Genomic DNA, 23543 nt, shown 5'->3' with positions numbered 1-23543 from the left:
TCCCCCAAGGGGCCTTTCCCCAAGCGGCCTCCACCCTCAACCAGAAGGAATCCACCCAGGCCCCCCTGGCAGAAGGCAGAGAGTCAAGAAGCAGAGAGGCTGTTAGACTTAGCTTGTCAAGGTCAGTGTGTTATCTTCAGACAGAAAAGAAGAAGAAGCAGACAGACAGAAGCCCAGCAAGTAAGCCGAGTCAGACTCAGACTGCCCCAACTTTATTTTGAGTAGAGATTCTTAAACATTTCTACCTCCCCAATGGAAGTGTTTAGAATACTCATTATTTTGCTTTCTTATACCCAATAGTGATATATTTACATTCCTTCACCTTCTCTGCTTGAACTTTGTAAAGAGAAATTAAAAAGACAGTTTTAAAACCATCACAGGTTGCCAGAGGAAGGAAGGAGAACTCAAAGACCCAGGCTTGGATGCAGCACAACTTTAATGAATCTAGAGAAGAAAGGGAGGTGGCTCAATAGGGAGCATCAAGCACTTCACTCAATAAGGTAGAGTGGAGCTGTTGCAGGGTGTCCATATGCTTGGTCTGAAGAGTAAAAGAGACCAACAGTCAGGCTGCTGGCATTGGGAGATCCGTGCTAGGCTGGCATTTGTAGTCAGTGTCAGTAATAGGAAGAGAGAGAGTGGAAGGAGGTAACAATAGCCTGAAGCTCCATCTTCTGTCCAGCACTATGTCTTGCAGTCTTGGAAGTTCTTGCCCCAGGCTGTTGCCAGCAGCTCTAGCAGGGGCGGCAGGGTCTGCAGCAATAGTGGCTGGTGATGCAGGAGAGGTCAAAGCCCCCGGAGTTGATGGGCACTCCATCACAGCTGAGGATGCTGCCAACAGCAGCAAAGGTGGAGGAGCCCACAACAGTGTTCTGTGGGAAGGAGTTGAGGATGGGTCCAGGCAGGGTTACCACCACAGCAGATGGCTGGATGGCAACGATAGAGTCCTGGCACCTGACACAGCAGGGCTCATTGCAGCTGTTGGCCAGTGGGATTGGACCACAGGGCTGGCAGCAGGGCTCACAGGGCTTGCAGCAATACATGTCCTAGGGATGGAAGTGCACCTGGAACAGAGGACATAGGAATCATAACACAAGCATGGCTGAAGAATAACCTGATTACACTGTCACGAAGGACCCAAAGCCCTCAGTGTTTGAGATGAAAACTCTGCCAGGAGCAATACCATCCTCACTACCTCAACCAGACAGAGCTGTATGAAGAGCAGCCTGATCCAGGCAACCACTTTCCTAGTGCACAAAGCAGAAGCCACCACACTCATTCTTCTGCCTCTGTCTAGATAGACATTATCCCCACTCCCTTCTCTCATGACAAGTTACTTCAAGCTCCAAAATATGAGAAAGGCAACATCAGCTGAGAGGTTCATTGAGTGGAGATGTTATTTTGTAAGAGGAGCAGAAGGGGCTTCAGACTCACCTGGTTCCCAAGAAGGGAAGGTTTTAAACAGAGTGACCAGGAAGCAGTCTGGGCTCTCTCATTTTGGTGCTCACTTTGGACTCGCTCTGGATTTTTGGCAAAATTGGAGACATCAGCACTTGGACCTGGCTTCTCCCTGGATCTGCCTGCCCTGGGGTCCTGCTCCCTGCCTGCTGCTGGAGTGACCTGCCTGCCATAAAACTGTGGCTGTTCACTGGAACACACTGGCAGTGCAACGTCTCTTGCACTGCTCAGACAAGGCTGCTGCACGAGTTTTCCCTCCTGGCAGCTGTGTCTAAGGACACTCTGGTTTAGGCAGGTCCCCCTTCTTTTGGATTTGTGCCACATTATCCACAAATCAGATTATAAAACCTGAAGTTCTGGAGCCTGCCACCAAAGAGAGACCTAGGGATTACCTCCAAATTCCTGCTCTGTCCTCATGAGTAAAACCGGCATTCTCAGCTTTCCCTAGGGTCCTGGCTTGCCTCTGATTTTATAAGTGGAGTGAAGCTATTTTGTGGCTTAGCCTTTGCCATTTTCTGAATTCTTTAAATTATATTAAAGTTGCCCATAAGCATCCTTGTAGAATTTGGGACTAAGTAGAACCTGTAAATAAATTTAATCAGTGGTGTACATAATTTTGAGGTGGGGTTTTCAGGAAAATAAAGATAATTATATTTTTATAATTCCCACCTCATTAATTTAATCACAATCAAGATATCTACCACCTGATACATTGTCCTGGGTCTTGGTCATCAAGTCTTATGGTGACACAGCAACCCTGAAAAAACCTAGTCAGGCAATGGGGAATCATTTCCGAAACAACCTGATGGACACCTGGTCCGAAGAGCATGGCACTGTGTGTCTGTGTCACATCCCCCATCAAGCACCAGCCTCCATGAAAATCAACCAATACAACAAAACATCAAAGACTACATGAAAGAGATGCATGATGGGACCTTCAAACATTGGGATACACATCTAGTAAGAGCAACCTAGTTACTCAGCACCAGAGGATCTGTCAGTCAAGCTGGTCCTGCCCCATCAACGCTTTTGCAAACTGTAGAAGGGGATAAAGTCTCCATAGTGCACATAATGTTATACTGTGAAAAATCAGTTTGGGTTAGTTCTGCCTTGGGCAAATACAAACCCATTTGTGGGATCATTTTTCTTTAAGAACCTTGGAGCACAGAGTGGGTGATAATGGAGAATGGTGAGGTCCAATGTGTGCCTCAAGGGGATTTGGTTTAAATGAGGATAATCAATGTATGACCTTGTATCATGTTAATTGCTGTATAACCATGCCACTGTCTGTCACCACTCCAACTGACTCTATGTGACCTGTCAGTGCTGTCAGTGTGGGAATCATTTGGGTTAACGAAGAATGAACTTTGGTAAAACCAAGAGAAACCCCATGGTGATAGAAATAGAACTGATTTCAGCATGCAACAGCCCTACACTACACACCATCCTCCAGCTGTGCCCCATGTCACCCACCCATGTGAACACTGCCCATCCTTGTTCTGCCAACTGAGTAGACTTTGCACCATCCACCCTGCTCAGTCAGAGAGAAAGATGCTATGGTGAACTGTGTCAGAGCTCTAACACTAGAATGCAGACCTTGACTGACACCAGCAGTGGAAGAGCTGAGTATGTCTGTCTTAGCTACAAGAGAAAATGATTGGACAATATCCTGCATCACATCCTCCCCAACCTTAACCCCCACCACCCAAAGCAATGCCTTTTTTCTTTGACAACTCTAGACAATACCACCAAAAAGGATTGTGTGGCGGCAGGGGCTGGGATGCAGAAAGCTTTAATGACTCTGAAGAGGAAATGATATCACTTGCAGAAGAGCTGGCCAGAGCATGGAGAGCACCACCACCTGTTGAACATCTGTGCCCATCACACTCAGTGGAGATCCAACAAGACATTTATCTGCCTGTTCCACAGAGAGAGAGGGGTCAGCATATTCTCCAGGTTGCCTCTGAGGTTCATACAGTCCACAAGAAGAGAAGACAAGACAGAGGTAGAAGACAGTAGAAGGCAGGGAAGTCAGACTTTGGCCATATTTTCAGAGCTCCTCAGCTGCTCTCCTTTGGAAGGACAGCATGGGATGTTCATCCTCTCTGAAACTGATGATTAAGAGCTCATCCTTCAATCCAACATGAGCTTTTGGGTTCCTGGGAATCCTTGTCCAGGTCATTGTTGTAGCATGGTGGGCTGAAATTCCCCTCCCACATTAACACCACCAGACTATCTCAGTTCAGAAACAAATGAAGCTGTATTTACAAAGCAAAAACTACAGTCTACAATAAAATGGAATGAATGTGTACAAATACACACTGTTTACAATATTTACAAATATATACAATTAACATAAACAGCACAAAACCCTCCTGGCCAAAGCCAGGAAAGCCGACCCCTGCCTTCTCCTTCCCTGCCTTCCCCAGAACCCCCTGGCAGAAGGAAGAAAGACAAGAAGCAGAGAGGTTTTCAGGGTGAGTATGCAGGTGTGTGTTATCTGTGAAAAGCAAAGGCACAGAAGAGAAACGCAGAGTGCCCAGCAGAGAAACACCAGACAGACTGAGAGACAGACAGCAACTTTGTTTTGAGTACTGTCTCTTAAAAAAAATCTATCTTTTCAATGGAAGTGTTTAGAATAATCATTATTTTGCTTTCTTACACCCAGTTGTGATTTATTTACAGTCTTTTACTTTTCTACTCAAACTCTGTGAAAAGAAATTAAAGGCATAGCCTTAAAACCACCACAGTCATCAACAGCAGCTCTAGCAGGGGCGGCAGGGTCTGCAGCAGTAGCGGTTGGTGATGCAGGAGAGGTCAAAGCCCCCGGAGTTGATGGGCACTCCATCACAGCTGAGGATGCTGCCAACAGCAGCAGAGGTGGAGGAGCCCACAGCAGTGTTCTGTGGGAAGGAGCTGAGGATGGGTCCAGGCAGGTGGCTGGATGGCAACAGTGGACTCCTGGCACCTCTTCCAAGTTCAGGAGAGAGGTATTCCCTTAAAAAATAATATAAATATCTCTCAGATACCCTGCAAGATCATGGCCTTTATCTTGACACACACACTGTGATATCTGTGAGTCATCTGGGCAACTGGGCCCACCATGCTCATTGCATTCTTTGGCCTCCCTTTTGGCTTCTGACCATGGCTATGCACTGGCAGCACTCCTTTCCTGCTGTCCTGGAAAGGCTTAGGAACTGTGGGAAAAGTTATTCTGTAAAAGTCTTTTGGAGAACAACAGAAATTGGAAAGGACCACTGGAAATCACTGTGTTTACCATCCTAATGAAGCAGGAACATGCAAAGCAGATTGCACAGACATATGTCCTGATGGCTCTTCAATATCCACAACCTCTCTGGGCAACCACTTCTGGTGCTTGCTCACCCCCATCATAAAAAGTTGTTTCCTGCTGTTTGAGAGTCTTCTGTGTTTCAGCTTATGCCCATTGTCCATGGTCCTGTGATTGGGCATTTCTGAGCTGAATCTCCTTTCCACCTTCCCTGTCTCACTCATACCTTTCCTTTCTGTGTATGTCATGCATTGGCTTTGTGTAGGTTTGCCAGGTTTTGGTAGCAGAGGGGATTTCAGGGGATTCAGGGACATCTGTGACAAGATGCCAGAAGCTGCTCCTATGTTGGATGGAGACATTTCCAGCCAACTCCAAGACACATCTGATGCTGTTGAAAGCTGAGCCAATCAGTGATATTGGCAGGATGCCTTTGATAGCATGTTTAAGAAGAGGTAAGAAACTAGTGTGCAGCAAGTGGCTGGCAGAAAGGAGTGAGGTGATGTGAGAGAAAACTCTGCAGACACCAAGGGCAGTAAGTGTAATTTCTACCATGGACTTCAAGATGGATTCTGTCCTCTTCAAAAACCTACATAGATATCCGACAGGCTAGGGCTCTAGAGGGTAGCAGACCCAAGAGAGCTGGTTAATATTCAAACACTACCTCCTCCAAGCTCATGAGAGAGGTTTTCCCTTAAAAAATAATATAAAAATCAAGTAAAGAAGGCAGGAGACCTGCATGGATAAGAAAGGAGCTCCTACAAAAAATCTCAAATGGGAGAGAGAAAGTTACAACACATAGAAAAAGGGTCTGGTCAATTGGGAAGATTATAGACACGATGCCAGAACACGTAGAGACACAACAAGAAAGGCCAAGGCTCTCTTGGAACTTAGTCTGGCTAGGGAGGTAAAAGGAAACAAGAATCGGTTCTTCTAATGAATCAACGGGAAAAGGAGGAATAGAGAATAAGTGAGCCCACAGCTAAATGAGGCAGGAGATATGATAGCAGAAGATGCAGAGATGGCAGAATTGCTGAATGCCTTCTTTGCTTCAGTCTTCACTCCTAAGATCAGCCCTCAGGAATCTCAGTCATTGGGAATAAGAAAGGAAAACTGGAAGGAGGAAGACATTCTATGGGTTGGTGAAGCCTGGGTTAGAGATCACCTGGACAAACTGAAACTGCCCAAATCCATAGGCCCTGATGTCCATCCACGTTGTGATGGTTTGAAACTGTCTTTTTAATTTTTCCTTGCAAAGTTCAAAACAGAGAAAGTGAAAGAATGTAAATAAGTCACTATTGGGTGTAAGAAAGCAAAATAACGATTGTTCTAAACACTTCCATTGGATAGATAGAAATGTTTAAGAACTATTACCCAAAACAAAGTAGGCACTCTGCACATTCTGCGTTCGGCAGTGGGGGCAGTTGCTGGGCTGTCTGGCTGCTGTTTCTTCTTCTCTTCTGGCTGAAGATAACACGTACTGACCTTGGCAGCTAAGTTAACAACTCTCTGCTTAACTAACTCTTCTTCTCTGTCCAGGGGGGTCTGGGGGGGAAGCTCCTGGGAGAGAGAGGCCCCTTTGGGAGGGTCCCCTTGGGGGGAAGCAAAGGGAGATCGGTTGTGCTTTTTCTGTTGATTGTATATATATGTGAATGTCGTGAATTTTGTATATTTGTACATATTCATTGCATTTCATTGTAGATTTTAGTCTCTGCTTGTAAATACAGCTTTTCATTTGCTTCCAGACTGAGCTAGCCTGGTTATTGTTGGTGGGGGGGGAATTTCAGCTCACACCGACACACTTTTGATTTTTGGCGCTCCAACTCGGGGCTCGATTGCTTGTTTGATTTATTTCTGCTCAGATTAGGAAGCAAAATGAAGCTGTTTTGGATTTTGAGTAATTTTATTTCCTCTGTTATCAGTGTGATTGTCTACAGATGGGCTGTTTCCTGCATGATAGACAAGATTGTGAGATATGTGGCATATAAGTCGTTTCTTTGGGTTAAGAACAAGTTACTGAATGTTGGTGAATTCTGTTATGGTCTTATTGGGCTAAGAAGCTATGGTAACTCAACTATGGATCTGCTAGCAGACACATATGAGTTTGTTACTCCTCTTACAACTACAGAGGGTCTTTGTAACCAGTGGTACCCTAGATATCTTGTACTAGCCTTAATCTTAAATTTGTTGCTTCTTGGAATAATCATATGGCTACTGATAGCACTGTGTCAAGAAAGACATAAGGCTACTTGCTCTTCCAACTCTGCTGTGAATGTGAAAACCAAGCCAGTAAATTTGGTGGCCACTGTAAGCAGAAAGCGTAAAGGAGATGCAGATGCTGCAGGAGATGGTGCAGATGGAGATGAGGGTCCTTCTACTCAGGATCCCTCTGTTAAGAAAGATCCTTCTGATGAGGAAGAGAGGGTTAGCCTTAAAACTCTGGTAGACCTCTTGAGACCCCACATGGATGATGGAGATGTAGGTCAGGATGTAGACCCTAGTAGATTAGCAACTGCTGGCAGTGCCTCTGAACTCAAAGAAATTCAACGGAGGATTAAAATAGGATTATGGGGACAGCGACCTCAGGATGATGATGATGATGATGAGGAGGAGGAGGATGACATACAGTCAGCTAATGCACCCAGACAGGAAATTAGACATGTGAGGAAGGATTACATCAGAGGAGATAATGAGCCAGTCCTGTCTTGGCTAGCCAGGTGTTTTGATATGGGAGCCCCAGCATTAGTGGTAGGTGACAAGTCGGCCTCTCAGTTGGGGATGCTCTCAAAGGATACAGGCATAGACAGGCACCTAGGCAAGTGCATTGGTAAAGTTTCTCTGTGGGCACGCCTCCTACTGGCAGTCTCGCTGAGGTACCCCAGCAGAGATGATTTACCATGGAACCCTAAGCCTTGGACCACAATAGCTGAGGGAATCAAGCGTCTGAGAGAGTTTGCTGTGAGAGAAGTAATGTATGGAGATCATAAGACTCTGAATCCTGATGAAATTCCTGTTGGAACAGGCCTTGCCAAAAAGCTCATTAAGCTTGCTCCTCCTAATTATGCTACTATTCTGGCAAGCAGGATTGTGGCAAGAAATTATGGTGGAGCACCTCCCACTGTTGGCCATTTCACTGACCAAATGAGGCAGTTGGAGGATAGTCTTGCACGTACTTCTTTGGTTTCAGCCATTGAAACTCTGTCTGGAGAGATAAAGAATTGCATGAAAGAGCTGAAGGAGGAATTTAAAACCTCCATATCCAACTTGATGAAGGGGGATGATTCTGATTCCTCTTCCTCCAGATGGATACAAGTTTCAGCTGTTAGGAACAGACGTGCTCCAAGAAGGCCATTCCAGAATAGGTCAAACCAAAACAGACAGCAGAGGCAATCACGTGGCAGTATCTGGATAACTCTGCGTGATCAGTTTGGTGAGAACATGAACAGATGGGATGGTCAACCAACTTCTGATCTTTTCAAGAGGTTACGGGAGCTGCAGAGGGGCAGATCCCGAGGTAGCAATACCAGGAGGGTAGCTGTCACTTCCTCAGTTTCCCAGAACAACTCTGATAGCTCCAACAGTGATCCTAATTCTGATGCTGGACGTTGTGCCAGCTGTACATGTGGAGGTAATCCCCACCATTAGGGGTGCCCTGCCTTCCGCCAGGGGGAGGTAAGGGATAATGGAGATAACAGAATCTATTGGGATGTGTACATCCAGTGGCCTGGCACTTCAAAATTTCAGAAGTACAGGGCCTTGGTTGACACAGGAGCTCAGTGCACCATAATACCATCAAATTATCAAGGGGGAGAATCTATAACTATTCAGGGAGTCACTGGTGGATCTCAAGAGTTGTTTAAGATAGAGGTTGATATAAGTTTAACTGGGAAGCAGTGGAAGAAACATACTATTGTAACAGGTCCTAATGCACCTTGTATTTTGGGAATTGACTTTCTGAGAGAAGGGCGTTTTAAAGACCCTAAGGGTTACAAATGGGCTTTTGGAATAGCAACTGTAGAAATTGATGGAGGAAAATTGAAGTTGTCCATTAGACCTGAGCTTTCAGATGAATCTGCAGTTGTGGGACAACATGAGATAGAGGATGTAAAGCTGCCGGTTGCTTCTCAAACTGTGCATCACAGACAATACAGAACCAACCGTGACTCTTTGGTGCCCATTCAAAACTTGATTCGTCAGTTGGAGAGTCAGAAGGTCATCAGCAAAACTCATTCACCTTTCAACAGTCCAATCTGGCCTATGCGAAAGCAGAATGGAGAGTGGCGTCTGACAGTTGATTTCCGTGCCTTGAATGAAGTAACTCCACCCATGAGTGCAGCTGTACCAGACATGATGGAACTCCAATATGAGCTGGAATCCAAGCAGGCCAAATGGTATGCTACCATAGACATTGCTAATGCTTTCTTCTCTATTCCCATAGCAGAGGAATGCAGGCCTCAGTTTGCTTTCACCTGGAGAGGCATTCAGTACACATTCAATCGTTTGCCCCAGGGGTGGATTCACAGTTCAACCATCTGCCATGCAGTGATCCATGATGCTTTGGAGAAAGGTGGAGCTCCAGAACACATTCAGTTCATTGATGACATCATCGTCTGGGGTGAGACTGCTGAAGAAGTCTTCGAGAAAGGTAACAAAATCCTTGACATTCTCTTGCAAGCTGGTTTCGGTATCAAGCGAGACAAGGTGAAAGGACCTGCCAGAGAAATCCAGTTTCTGGGATTGCGGTGGCAAGATGGTCGCCGTCACATCCCAATGGATGTGATAAACAGAGTCTCCACCATGGCAAATCCCATCAACAAGAAAGAAACTCTGCGCTTCCTAGGCATAGTGGGATTTTGGAGACTGCACATTCCTGGATACAGTCAGATTGTGAAACCTCTCTATGATGTGACTCGAAAGAGAAACAGTTTCCAATGGGGTCCTGAGCAACAAGCAGCCTTTGACCAGATCAAGCGAGAGGTAGTCCAAGCGATGGGTCTGGGACCTGTCCGAACTGGTCCAGACATTAAGAACATTCTGTACACGGCCGCGAGTGACAATGGTCCAACCTGGTGCTTATGGCAAAGAGCTCCAGGGGAGACACGAGGACGTCCTCTTGGTTTCTGGGGTCGTGGCTACAGAGGCTCAGAGGCAAACTACACTCCAACAGAGAAAGAGATTTTAGCTGCTTATGAAGGAGTGAAAGCTGCTTCTGAAGTGATTGGAACTGAGTCACAACTTCTTCTAGCTCCTAGATTGCCAGTTCTGAATTGGATGTTCAAAGGCAAAGGTTCTTCACCACATCATGCAACAGATGCTACCTGGTCTAAGTGGATGGCTCTAATAACACAGAGAGCTCGAATGGGAAATCTCGAAAGGCCTGGTTTGGTGGAGGTGATCACAAACTGGCCAGAAGGCACAAGCTGTGCTAAACCTCCAGAGGAGAGAGTAACTCGTGCAGAGGAAGCTCCTCCTTACAGTGATCTGTCTGATGATGAAAAGAGATATGCTTTGTTCACAGACGGTTCCTGTCGTCTGGTTGGGAACAAGCGAAGGTGGAAATCTGCAGTGTGGAGTCCAACGCGCAGAGTTGCAGAAGCGAGAGATGGAGAAGGAGAATCCAGTCAATTCGCAGAGGTAAAAGCTGTCCAGCTAGCTCTTAACATAGCTGAACGTGAGAGATGGCCAAAGCTTTATCTCTACACCGACTCGTGGATGGTAGCCAATGCCTTGTGGGGTTGGCTGAAAAACTGGAAAAAGAATGGCTGGCAGAGGAAAGGAAAGCCAATCTGGGCTGCAGATCTGTGGCAAGACATTGCTGCTCGCATTGAGAGAATCCCAGTGAAAGTGAGACACATCGATGCTCACATTCCTAAGAGCAAAGCTACTGAAGAACAACAACACAACCATCAGGCAGATCTAGCTGCAAGAGTTTCCCAGGTGGACACAAACTCTGATCCTGATCCTGATCTTGACTGGAAACACCGAGGTGAGCTGTTCTTAGCTCAGTGGGCCCATGACTCATCAGGACATCAAGGCAGAGATGCAACCTACCGATGGGCTCGTGACAGATCCATTGACATTTCCATGGATGCTATCAAACAAGTCATCCATGACTGTGACATTTGTGCTGCTATTAAGCAGGCAAAGCGGATCAAGCCCTTGTGGTACGGTGACCGATGGTCCAAGTACAAGTATGGTGAAGCCTGGCAGATTGACTCCATCACTCTACCTCGTTCTCCATCTGGTAAGCAGTATGTGCTGACTATGGTAGAGGCGAGCACTGGATGGCTGGAAACTTATCCAGTTCCTCATGCAACTGCACGTAACACCATTCTTGGCCTGGAGAGACAAATCCTGTGGAGACACGGAACTCCAGAGAGGATTGAGTCGGACAATGGAACTCATTTCAAGAACAATCTTGTAAAAAACTGGGCCAAAGAGCACGGCATCGAGTGGATATTCCACATTCCCTACCATGCACCAGCTGCAGGGAAGATCGAACGCTACAATGGTTTGCTGAAAACCACTCTCAAAGCCATGGGGGGTGGATCTTTGAAAAACTGGGAGAAACATTTAGCACAAGCAACCTGGTTGGTGAATAGTAGAGGTTCAGGGAATCGAGCTGGACCTGCCCAATCAGATTTGTTGCGAAAGGAAGAAGGTGATAGAGTTCCTGTTATCAGAGAAAAGAATCTGTTAGGCAAAACTGTTTGGGTATTTTCTCCTTCAGGAGAGGCCAAACCTGTCCGAGGGGTGGTTTCTGCTGAAGGTCCTGGTCACACCTATTGGGTGATGCAAGAAAATGGTGAAATTCAGTGTATTCCACAAAGAAATCTAACTTTGGCTGAGAGAGGTTAAATTCAGAGTGTTGCGCAGATACAGCATCGCGCCCAAGAGGAGAGTCCATGAGATCTACGATGCACGAACCCTGAGAGCCCTGAGTCACCTGAGAGTCCCTGTTCCTTTCTTCGCTCCATCTGCGAGGAAACAAGCTGTTTGCTGTTTTTCCTGTGATTTGACTCTTTTGAATCATCTACATCTGAGATAGCCGGAATGGACTATGGTCTTTATTCACCTATTGTTGTAGATATTATTTTAGATTAGATAAATGATAGTAGCAGCCAATGGAATTGTTTAGAAGGGGTGGACTGTGATGGTTTGAAACTGTCTTTTTAATTTTTCCTTGCAAAGTTCAAAACAGAGAAAGTGAAAGAATGTAAATAAGTCACTATTGGGTGTAAGAAAGCAAAATAACGATTGTTCTAAACACTTCCATTGGATAGATAGAAATGTTTAAGAACTATTACCCAAAACAAAGTAGGCACTCTGCACATTCTGCGTTCGGCAGTGGGGGCAGTTGCTGGGCTGTCTGGCTGCTGTTTCTTCTTCTCTTCTGGCTGAAGATAACACGTACTGACCTTGGCAGCTAAGTTAACAACTCTCTGCTTAACTAACTCTTCTTCTCTGTCCAGGGGGGTCTGGGGGGGAAGCTCCTGGGAGAGAGAGGCCCCTTTGGGAGGGTCCCCTTGGGGGGAAGCAAAGGGAGATCGGTTGTGCTTTTTCTGTTGATTGTATATATATGTGAATGTCGTGAATTTTGTATATTTGTACATATTCATTGCATTTCATTGTAGATTTTAGTCTCTGCTTGTAAATACAGCTTTTCATTTGCTTCCAGACTGAGCTAGCCTGGTTATTGTTGGTGGGGGGGGAATTTCAGCTCACACCGACACACACGTGTACTGAGGGGACTGCTGATGGTGTTGCTGAGCTGCTCTCCATCAATTTTGAAGAATCCTAGAGAACAGGAGAGGTGCCTGAGGACTGGAAGAAAGCCAATGTTACTTCAGTCTTCAAAAGGGGCAAGAAGGAAGACCCAGGCAACTACAGACCAGGCAGCCTCCCCCCCATCCCTGGTAGGGTTATGGAGCAGCTCATTCTGGAGACCAGCTCTAACCACATGAAAGAAAAGAAGGTTATCAGGACTAGCCAAGATGGATTTACTAAGGGGAAATCTTGCTTGACTAATCTGATAGCCTTCTATGAAGCTGTGACCAAATGGGTAGATGGAGAGCAGTGGATGTCATCTACCCTGACTTCAATAAGGCATTTGAGAGTCTCCCATAACATCCTCACAAGAAAACTCAAAACATGTGGGATAGATGATTGGACTGTGAGGTGGATTGAACACTGGCTCAACAACAGAGTTCAGAGATCAGTGGCACAGTCAAGTTGGAGGCCTGTGGCCAGTGGTGTTCCTCAGGGATCAGTACGGGGTCCAGCTTTGTTCAATATCTTCATTAATGACCTAGATGAGGCAATTGAGTGGACCCCAAGAAGGTTTGCTAATGATACAAAACTGGGAGGGGTGGCTAACACACCTGAAGGTTGTGCTGTTATACAATGAGATCTGGACAGGCTGGGGAGCTGGTTGAAGGCAAACCTCATGAAGCTCAGTGATGAGAATTGTAGAGTCCTGCACCTGGGCAGAGATAACAGCAGGCACTGGTACGGACTAGAGGTCATCCTGCTGGAAAGCAGCTCCAAAGAGAAAGACCTTAGGGCCCTAGTGAACAGTAAGTTACCTATGGGACAGCAATGTGCCCTTGTGGCCAAGAAGGCCAATGGTATCCTGAGGTGCATTACTAGAAGTGTGTCTGGCAGGTCTGGGGAGGTTGTCTTCCCTCTCTACTTTGCCCTGGTGAGACCACAGCTGGAATACTGCGTCCACTTTTGAGCTACCCAATTCAAGAAAGATAGAGACCTATTGGAGAGGGTCAAATGAAGAGCTAAGAGGATGGTGAAGGGACCTGAACATCTCTCCTATGAAGAAAGAGTGAGAGACCTGGGACTGTTTAGTCTGGAGAAGAGAAGGCTGAGAGGGGATCTGATAAATGTTTATAAACATACGAGGGGTGGGTGTCAAGAGGAAGCAGACTGGTTCTTTTCAGTAGCATCTGGTAATAGGACAAGGAATAATGGGTATTAGCTGGAACACAAGAAGTTCCACCTCAACATGAAGAGAAACTTCTTTACTGTAAGGATGACAGAACACTGGAACAGTCTGCCCAGAGAGGTTGTGGAGTCTTCTTCTCTGGAGACTTCCAAAGCCAACCTGGAAGTGTTCCTGTATGCCCTACCGTACGTGATCCTGCTTTGGCAGCAGGGTTGGACCGATGATCTCTGGAGGTCCCTTCCAACTCCTAACATTCTTTAATTCTGTAATTAGGTGAAGGTGACTCCCTCTCCTTCTTCCCAGTTCCAGTTTTTCTCAGCCTGACCTCAGGGGAGATGCTCCAATACCTTAACTTTGTCACTTGTCTTCAGAATCTTTTCTCTGTATTCATATCTCCCCTGTGTTAAGAAGGCCAGACATGGAACCAGTACTGTAGGTTTCATCTCACCAGTGTGGAGTAAAGAGAAAGGATCACCTCCCTTTACCTGCCAGGTACCTGTGGTACAGGTCACCATTAGCCTTCTTTGAGTAACAGACACATTTTTGCCTTGTCCACCAGGATGACCTAGGCCATTTTCAGTAAATCTGGTTTCTAGCTGAGCAGGCCCCAGCACAGAGAAACGACCCTGTCTTCCACCTAGCTCCCATGGTTCTGGTAATGTGTGGTGTCAGTTTGAGGGCAAATTCCAACACCACAGCGCCCCTGAGTCTGCAGGTGTGGGGCTGGCATGGGTGCCTTTAAGAACCATAAAGTTCTTAATCCAGGAGATGCAGAGCATCCAGGGGTAGACAGGAAATCGTAATCTTTTGCTATTTCATTCCCATAATGCTTGCATCTCCAATACAAAACTGGTTGCACAGCTAGATTCTGCCCTTTTCTCTCCCTCTCTCTCTCCTTCTTTAGCAATTGTTGGGGAGTGAGGCCTAGAGCAGCCTTGGCAGAGGCCCGGAGCTGGCAAGCCCAATGTGAGCTGTCACATGGACTCGGGAATGGGGGGGCGCAGGGAGGCACAGTGATGGCAGGGGGCATTTGGGTCTGGGATTATGGCCTGGTTGCAGGGAGGTTGTATGAAGTCTGGCCTAAGGAGGTTTTGGAGAACTGTGTTCTATTGATTTTCTTTGCATTTTATATGCTTTGCACTGTAGCCTGTAGTTTCTGAATAGCACTTCCACTTAAACTTCCAATAGTATTCTATATTTCTCTCCAATCCTGTGTGGTGTTTGAGATGAGTTAGAGAGCCTGTCTAGCTCTTAAAACCAAGACAGGGGTTGCCAAGGTCTGTGACCAAGAGAGGAGATCTTATAAATGCATATAAACATCTAAAGGGTCATGAGGATGGGTCTGGGCTCTTTTCAGTGGTGCCCAGTGACAGGAGAAGGGGCAACAACTACAAGCTAGAATACAGGAGGTTTCACTTGAATTTAAGGAGAAACTTCTTTACTTTGAGAGTGATGGAGCACTGGAGCAGGCTACCCAGAGAGATCATGGAGTCTCCTTCTCTGGAGATTTTCGAAACCCATCTGGACACTTTCCTGGGCAACCTGATCCAGATGAACCTCCATTAGCAGAACGATTGGACTAGATGGTCTTCCAACCCCTTTCCAGCCCCTACCATTCTAGGATTCTGGGCAATGGAAAGACTGGTGCTGTATGGAACACAAGGGTAACATTAGCCCTAGAGCTCTGGGAATGCTGAAGGTGCTAGGGACTGAGTGAAGACACCCAAATGTGTGCCTAGTGGTTGGACTGATGCAGACCCTGTGCCATTCAAGGGCAGTTCCTATATGAGTACAGTCAAGTCCAACTGTCACTGTCATTTCTTTGCTGAGCTGGGAGTATCTTCTATCACAGAGAATTTTTGGGGATAGAAGCTGGGTTGTGGGGATGGGAGCTGTCAGGACTCATGCTCACATGACGAGCCCCAGGGCCAAGGGGGGATTTCTGAGCAGCCATGGAAAGGCAAGGACTGATTGTTATTGGCTGTAGAGTAACTACAAATGTCTTCCTCACCTTCAGGAAGCTTTGTGTGAAAGAGGTCTCACTGCAGAGTGTCTCACCCTCCAATGCCTCTGGCAGTGAAGAAGGGTTCTCCTGTGCCCCCACCGATTTCCCCTGCTAAGCAATGGCTTTGTCCTTCAGCAGTCAGCATGCAGACGGAAAGAACAACTCAGGGACACAGGCAGGGTTGCAGCAAATTTTTAATGAGTCTGAAGACAGAAATGAGGTCACTGTAAGTGGAGGTCCCCAGCAAGGGGAGGAGCAGAAGCAGTCAAAAATCCATTTCCCTTTTCCTGTGACAGAGTCCCCACAGGACCTCTACTAACATGCCCAACAAAAAGAGACAGGCTGGAGGGTTCATCCAGACTGCTTCCTGGGGCCCTCACAGCAGCTTTGAGTGCAGCACAAGACAACGAAGGAAAGAGAGAACAAGGCTGAGTGGAAGACAAAAGGTAGACATTGGCCATGTTTACAGAGAGCCCAAAATACCACCTTTCAACTTGCTCTTAAAGGACAAGCCAGAGGTGACCAACAGGCTCCTAAAACAATGGCCCAGCATATGATCTTCTGTCCAGCACCATGTTCAGAGTGCACAGGGGTCCTCAAATCATGTAGTCACCAGCAGCTCTAGCAGGGGCGGCAGGGTCTGCAAGAGTAGCGGTTGGTGATGCAGGAGAGGTCAAAGCCCCTGGAGTTGATGGGCACTCCATCACAGCTGAGGATGCTGCCAACAGCAGCAGAGGTGGAGGAGCCCACAGCAGTGTTCTGTGGGAAGGAGCTGAGGATGGGGCCAGGCAGGGTCACCACCACAGCAGGTGGCTGGATGGCAACGGTGGAGTCCTGGCACCTGACACAGCAGGGCTCATTGCAGCTGTTGGCCAGTGGGGTTGGGCCACAGGGCTGGCAGGGTGGGCATGGCTTGCAGCAGGACATGGCTTGGGCTGGAGGTGCACCTGGAAGAGAAGGGATGGGAGGAAACAGGGAAGGTGAGTGGATGAGGAGCAGCCTGGTGACACTATCCCAGAGAAGCCAAGGCCAAGCCTGAATGCCCACCTGTGCAGGAACCTCAGAGTCTTCATCACCCTGTAAAGAGCAGCCTGGCCCAAGGAGGCTCTCTCTGATTTCAGAAACCAAAAGCTCTCTCAGACACTTCCCTGCCTTCCCCTTAGCAGACCTTCTCCCTACTTCCTACTCTCCAGAAAAGAAGTTCCAAAATCCAGGACTGATCAGAGGCAATAGCAGCTGAGAGCTCCATCTTGGTGAGACCTCATTTTGGAAGAGAAGCAGAAGGGGCTTCAGACTCACCTGGTTCCCAAGGAGAAGGAGGCAGGAGAAGTGGATGAGAGAGCAGGACCTGGGCTGCCTTTTATACCTACCCTTCATTGATGCAGGCCCAGAGGCACCTTGGCAGAGGTAACAATTTTTGCAGAGGCTCATCTTGAATGCAAAGCATCACAGCTAAGGACATGGCTGTGCTCTCATTTCCTGCACTGCTGCCTTTTGATTTCCACGTTTGTGTCAGGACCACACCCCAGTGAAGGCTTCTTCCTACATTGGGAGGAAAAGCCTCAGGATTTCCAGGTCAGGAATGCCTCAATGTGGGCAGCGTCATGACAGATTCCTCTGAAGTCAGCTACCCTCTCTGAAACTATAGGAAATGGGAAGTGAAGATCCTGACATTAACCCAATTTTTACAGTATTCCCTTTGGAGATGGAAAGGCACACAGTTTGTGCTGGTGAGACTCAATGTGCCAGCTGCTATTAACTGTGATTGTGATGAACACCTGACCGCTGACAGATAACATATATAATTATACAATTATATATATGAACTTTACCAGAAAAACTACCTGTGTGAGCTGATGGTTCCCAACGCTGGCCCATAATTGCAGAGCAACCCCTGCAGAGATCTGTTGAGGATATGAGAGTCTCCTGGGCAGAGGAGGAACCATGCTTGCAGTGCAAGGCAGTGCTTACCCAGTGGGTGCCTGAGGAAGGCAGCCAGGATGAGATAGCCAAGGCGCATGCTGAGACCGATCCTGCTGTGTGTGACAGAGAGACTCCAAAGCCCACACGTCCCACCAGGATCTCTGGATTCCCTGTGATGGGAACAGTCTGTGTGCTTGCAGCCCAGAAGGAAAATAACATCCTAGGCTGCATCTAAAGCAGCATTGCCAGCAGATCCAGAGAGGTGACTTTACTCTGCTCTGGTGAGACCTCACCTGGAGTACTTCATCCAGGACTGGAGCTCTCAATACAGAAAGGACATGGACCTGATGGAGCAGGTCCAGAGGAAGGCCACAATAATGATGAGGGGGTTGGAGCACCTCTGGTACAAAGATAGGATGAGCGAGCTGGGGGTGTTCAGCCTGGAGAAGAGAAGGCTTCAGGGAGACCTAATAATGACCTTCCAGTACATGAAAGGGGCTGCAAGACGGATGGAGAGAGACTGTTTACAAAGACCTGCAGTGATAGGACAAGAGGCAACAGCTTCAAACTAGGAAAGAGTAGATTTAGGTTGGATGTTAGGAATGAGTTCTTTACCATGAAGGTGCTGGAACACTGCAACAGGTTGTCCAGGGAGGTGGTTGAAATCCCATCCCTGGAGATATTCAAGGCGAGGCTCGATAGGGCTCTGGGCAACCTGATCTAGTTGAGGATGTCCCTGCTTTCAGCAGAGGAGCTTGAATTAGGTGACCTTTGGAGGTCTCTTCCAACCCAGACCATTCTATAATTCTATGATTCTTCCTGGTCTGATAGCCCACTGGAGTCCTCCCATCCCTGGTCAGAAATGCCTGCTCTTCTACATGCCCCTGATGCTCCACTGCAGCAGCCCCAAGCATCTGACTGTGTCCCTTCTTCTAGCAGGGAAATCTACAACCTCAGAGAGGAGCCAGGCTCCAGCCAGAACTTTAGAGTCTACAAGAACCTTCTTCAAATCTCTGCAATAGTATCGGTTGTCATCATCAACAGCTATATTTCCCCTTTTTTCCCTAAGAAATCAGAGCACTGCACAACCTCAGAGAGAGAAGGAGTTTCCAAGGTGTGCTCTACCTCAACCAGACAAAGCTGTCTTGTCTTAGAGGTCTTTAGGAAGCCCACTGGCACAGAGCTGAATGCAGGTTGTCTTTCCTGAACCCAAGCTGGAAGTGACCAGAACAGGAAGTGACAGGAAGCGACCAGAACACTCTCTCATCCCAGGCTCCACAGCAAAAGAAAAGCAAATGCAGAAAGATTAAAACTTCTGCCTTTTGAAAGTGAGAGGCAAAGAGGGATACACCAGCCCCTCTGACACAATCTCCTCTGCAACACCTTGGGAGTGTCTCCCTCCTTGTTGCTTGTGTCTCCTCAAGCTCTTGAAGGGGTTGGCCTCTCGTGTCTCCTACACAGTGTCAAGCCCACAGCTCCTGTCAGCACACCTTGAGGCTGCAGCTCTCACAAACACAACCATCATCAATTCCTGCTGACAACAACTGTCCCACCCAGCCCACCAGGCCCTGTGCACTTTCTTCCTCTGCTCAGAGATCTCTCAAGAATCAATAAATCATAGAATCATAGAATCATAGAATCAAGAAGGCTGGAAGAGACCTCAAAGATCATCGAGTCCAACCTGTCACCCTAAACCTCATGACTATCTAAACCATGGCTCCAAGGGCCACGTCCAATCTCCTCTTGAACACCTCCAGGGATGGTGACTCCACCACCTCCCTGGGCAGCCCATTCCAATGGCCAATCACTCTCTCTGTGAAGAACTTTCTCCTCACCTCCAGCCCAAACCTCCCCTGCACAGCTTGAGACTGTGTCCTCTTGTTCTGGTGCTGCTTGCCTGGGAGAAGAGACCAACCCCCTCCTGGCTACAACCTCCCTTCAGGTAGTTGTAGACAGCAATGAGGTCTCCCCTGAGCCTCCTCTTCTCCAAGCTAAACAGTCCCATCTCCCTCAGCCTCTCCTCATAGGGCTTGTGCTCAAGGCCTCTCCCCAGCCTCGTTGCCCTTCTCTGGACATGCTCCAGCAATTCAACATCTTTCCTAAACTGAGGGGCCCAGAACTGGACACAGTACTCAAGGTGTGGCCTAACCAGTGCTGTGTACAGGGGTACAATGACCTCCCTGCTCCTGCTGGCCACACTATGCCTGATGCAGGCCAGGATGCCATTGGCTCTCTTGGCCACCTGGGCACACTGCTGGCTCATGTTCAGGCAGCTGTTGACCAGTACCCCCAGGTCCCTTTCCACCTGGCTGCTCTCCAGCCACTCTGACCCCAGCCTGTAGCTCTGCATGGGGTTGTTGTGGCCAAAGTGCAGCACCCGGCACTTGGATTTGTTGAATGCCATCCTGTTGGACTCTGCCCATCTGTCTAGAAGGTCAAGGTCCCTCTGCAGAGCCCTTCTACCTTCTAACAGATCAACACCTGCTCCCAGCTTGGTGTCATCTGCAAATTTACTGATGATGGACTCAATCCCCTCATCCAGATCATCAATAAAGATATTGAACAGGATGGGGCCCAGCACTGATCCCTGGGGGACACCACTAGTGACAGGCTGCCAGCTGGATGTGGCACCATTCACCACCACTCTCTGGGCTCGGCCCTCCAGCCAGTTCCTAACCCAGCACACAGTGCTGCTGTCCAAGCCACAGGCTGACAGCTTGGCCAGGAGTTTGCTGTGGGGGACAGTGTCAAAGGCCTTGCTGAAGTCCAGGTAGACTACATCCACAGCCTTTCCTACGTCCACCAGGCTGGTCACCTGATCATAGAAGGAGATCAGGTTGGTGAGGCAGGACCAATGAAACTTTCTGAGACACCATCACGTCCCATCGGATTCAAACTCAAATCCAGCCTTTTCACTTGACCATAACCCTTCTGTTTGTAGAGCCTTCAAAATAGATTTGATCACTGTTTATCCTCTCCATGCTTCTCTCCTTTAGGAAACAAACCAGACTGTTTGGTTGTTGGGTTTTTTTTCCATAGAATATTTTTTTTCCCGCAAAGAATAATTTATCTGTGCAGTTGAGATATTTGTGTCCCTGCTCAGGGTGGGTCTCATCATATCAGGCTGGACAGGGCTCTGCCCAAGTCCTGAACATCTCCAATGTCACAACATGCACACCAGCTCTCAAAAAAGTGAAACCAAATCTCTAAGATATAGACAGAATGTTCCAGGTTCCCAAATGTGTCTGCTGCCTCTCATCCTACCATTTGTGCAGTTTAAAGAGAAGCTGGCTTCATCTTTCCTACATCCTCAGGGCTCACAGACACCCTTCAGCCTTTTTCTCCTAAGGTCCTGTTCACTCAGGCTCTCAGTGTGTCCTGCCTTCACTTCTCCATGGCTTCTCAGAGCCCAGAGAAGGGACATAGAATCAATTTGACACAGAAGAAGAAAAGGAAGAAGGGCTTGGACTCAGGATCCCAGGGCTCAGTGCTGGGCCATTCCTGTTTAACATCTTTATCAATACAGACTTTAGAATTAAGTGCAGCCTCATTAAGTTTGCAGACGACACAAAATTAAGTGGGAACTTTTATCTGCTTGAGGGTGGGAAGACTCTACAGAGAGGTATGAATAGTTTGGATCAATGAGTTAAGGTCACTTCCATGAGGTTTAATAAGGCCAAGTGCCAGGTCCTGCACTTGGGTCTCAACAACCCCATGAACACTAGAGACTTGGGGACAAGTGGCTGGAAAACTCCCTGGCTGGAAAAGACCTGGGGGTGTGATTGACATCAGCCAAGGTGAACCAGCAGTATGCCCAGGCAGCCAGGAAGGCCACCCGGATCCTGGCCTGGACCAGCAGGGGTGTGGTGAGCAGGAGCAGGGCAGCCATACCTTGAACACTGCCTTCAGTTTGGGGCACTGCAGTATAAGACATTGAGGGGCTGGAGTGGATAGAGAGGTTTTGAGGCTGATGAGGGGTTTGAAGAGCAGGGCTTGTGAGGAGAGCCTGAGGGAGCTGGGATTGTTGAGCCTGGAGAAGAGGAGGCTGGGAGCAGAACTCATTGCTCTCAGCAGCTACCAGAAGGGAGGTCATCATGAGGTTGCTGTTGGCTTCTTCACACATGTAACTAATGACAAGACAATAGATAATGGCCTCAAGTTGTGCCAGGGGAGGTTTCAGTTGAAGATTAGGAAAAAACTCTTTCCTGAAAGAGTGGTCAGGTATTAGAACAGGCTGTCCAGGGAGGTGGAGAAGCCATCATCCCTGGAGGTGTTCCAAATATGAGTAGACATGGCATTCTGGGACATGGTCTAGTGGGCATGCCACCAGTACTTGACCGGAGTCTGCTGCCTGTGCTGACCTGTGTCTGTCCTGAAAATCCTTGGGGCTCTCATCCTGGCCTTCAAATGGGAAAGGATGTGACAGAAGTCTGGAAATGAAAAGGCAGCAGAGCAGGAAACCAGGACACAGCCTGTGCCATCAGCTGGGATGGTTTCAATTTGTCATGAGCTGCTCAGAGAATTCTTCCTTCCACAAAGCTGCCTCTGGGAATGAGGCACTGCAGCGTTGCTATAAAAGGCAGCTCAGTTCTCTGCTCTCTCATCCACTTCTCTCACCTCCTTCACCTTGGGCACCAGGTGAGTCTGAAGCCTCTGCTTCTCTTCCTTCAGCATCACATCTCTTCTTGATATCTGTCTTGCCTGATATCTTCTAAGAGGAAAGGGGAATAAAGACCTTCTGCAGAGAGGCTGGGACTTAGCTGAGGTGTTTCATGGGTTTTGAGTTCAGCAGCGGCAAGGAGGGGACTGGCCTCCACTGTGACTGGGTTCATGCCTGCTCCTCATGTGACCATTTTAACTATTTCCTTCCTTTTCTTCCTCACAAGTGAACCTCCAGCCCAAGCCATGTCCTGCTGCAAGCCTTGCCCACCCTGCCAGCCCTGTGGTCCAATCCCACTAGCCAACAGCTGCAATGAGCCCTGCTGTGTCAGGTGCCAGGACTCCATCGTTGCCATCCAGCCACCTGCTGTGGTGGTGACCCTGCCTGGACCCATCCTCAGCTCCTTCCCACAGAACACTGCTGTGGGCTCCTCCACCTCTGCTGCTGTTGGCAGCATCCTCAGCTGTGATGGAGTGCCCATCAACTCCAGGGGCTTTGACCTCTCCTGCATCACCAACCACTACTCTTGCAGACCCTGCCGCCCCTGCTAGAGCTGCTGGCAAAATCCTTGCACAAGAATGTCCAAGATCCTAAAACATGGCACTGAAGAGAAGATAGAGCTTCAGGCCACTGTTGTCTTCTTCCACTTTCCCTCCCTTTAACTGTCACTGTCACCCAATGCCAGTCTAGTGGGACTCTCCCCATGCCAGCATCTGACTGTTGGTCTTGCTCTCTCTGCAGGGCAGGAAACTCTGCAACAGCTCCACCCCGTATTAGTTGGTGAAGCTCTTGGTGCTCTCTGTAAGACACTTCCTTTTCTTCTCTAGACTCATTAAAGTTGTGCTGCATTGAAGTCTGGGCTTCTGAGTTCTCCTTCTGTCTCTGGCAAGTCCTCCAGTCTGCTCTGGTGAAAAGGTGGAGGAAGGGGAGCCTGGGACTCCCTGAAGGAATTTTGTCACTTGGCAACATGGTCAATTAATTTCCTGCTTTCAGGAATGAACAGTCAGTGAGGCCGAGGGATGCTCAGCTGAGTGGATGTCTCAACCTATCTTAGCTCCCTTGGCAAAGACCTTGAAGTTCTCCCCCAGAGTTCTCTCTGCCTGATCACAAAGGATGAAATCTCCACCTCCATCACCAGGATATTACCCTTCACATTTTCTCTACCAAATACCTCATGCCCAGTAGAGAGGATTTTTTGTGAGAAGGTTTGGGTTGGAAATTAGGAAGCATTTCTTCCCAGAAAGTGTTCTCAGACTTC

At 47.9% G+C, this 23543-nt stretch overlaps 1 protein-coding gene and 1 pseudogene across 1 annotated transcript; one reads left to right on the top strand and one right to left on the bottom strand.

Moving 5' to 3' along the window:
- Nucleotides 1-731: 731 nt before the first annotated feature.
- Nucleotides 732-1040, bottom strand: LOC128978506 (feather keratin Cos1-2-like). The gene has a single exon (XM_054396451.1). It carries the CDS (start codon nt 1038-1040, stop codon nt 732-734), a length of 309 nt encoding a protein of 102 aa, XP_054252426.1.
- Nucleotides 1041-22130: 21090 nt separating this feature from the next.
- Nucleotides 22131-22836, top strand: LOC128978613 (feather keratin Cos1-2-like; annotated as a pseudogene).
- The last annotated feature ends 707 nt before the right edge of the window (nt 22837-23543 follow it).

This window comes from Indicator indicator, chromosome 37, assembly GCF_027791375.1.
Source record: "Indicator indicator isolate 239-I01 chromosome 37, UM_Iind_1.1, whole genome shotgun sequence".
NCBI lineage: Eukaryota > Metazoa > Chordata > Aves > Piciformes > Indicatoridae > Indicator > Indicator indicator.
The sequence above is the reverse complement of the archived record's forward strand: the minus strand, read 5'-3'. Positions and strand labels throughout refer to the sequence as shown.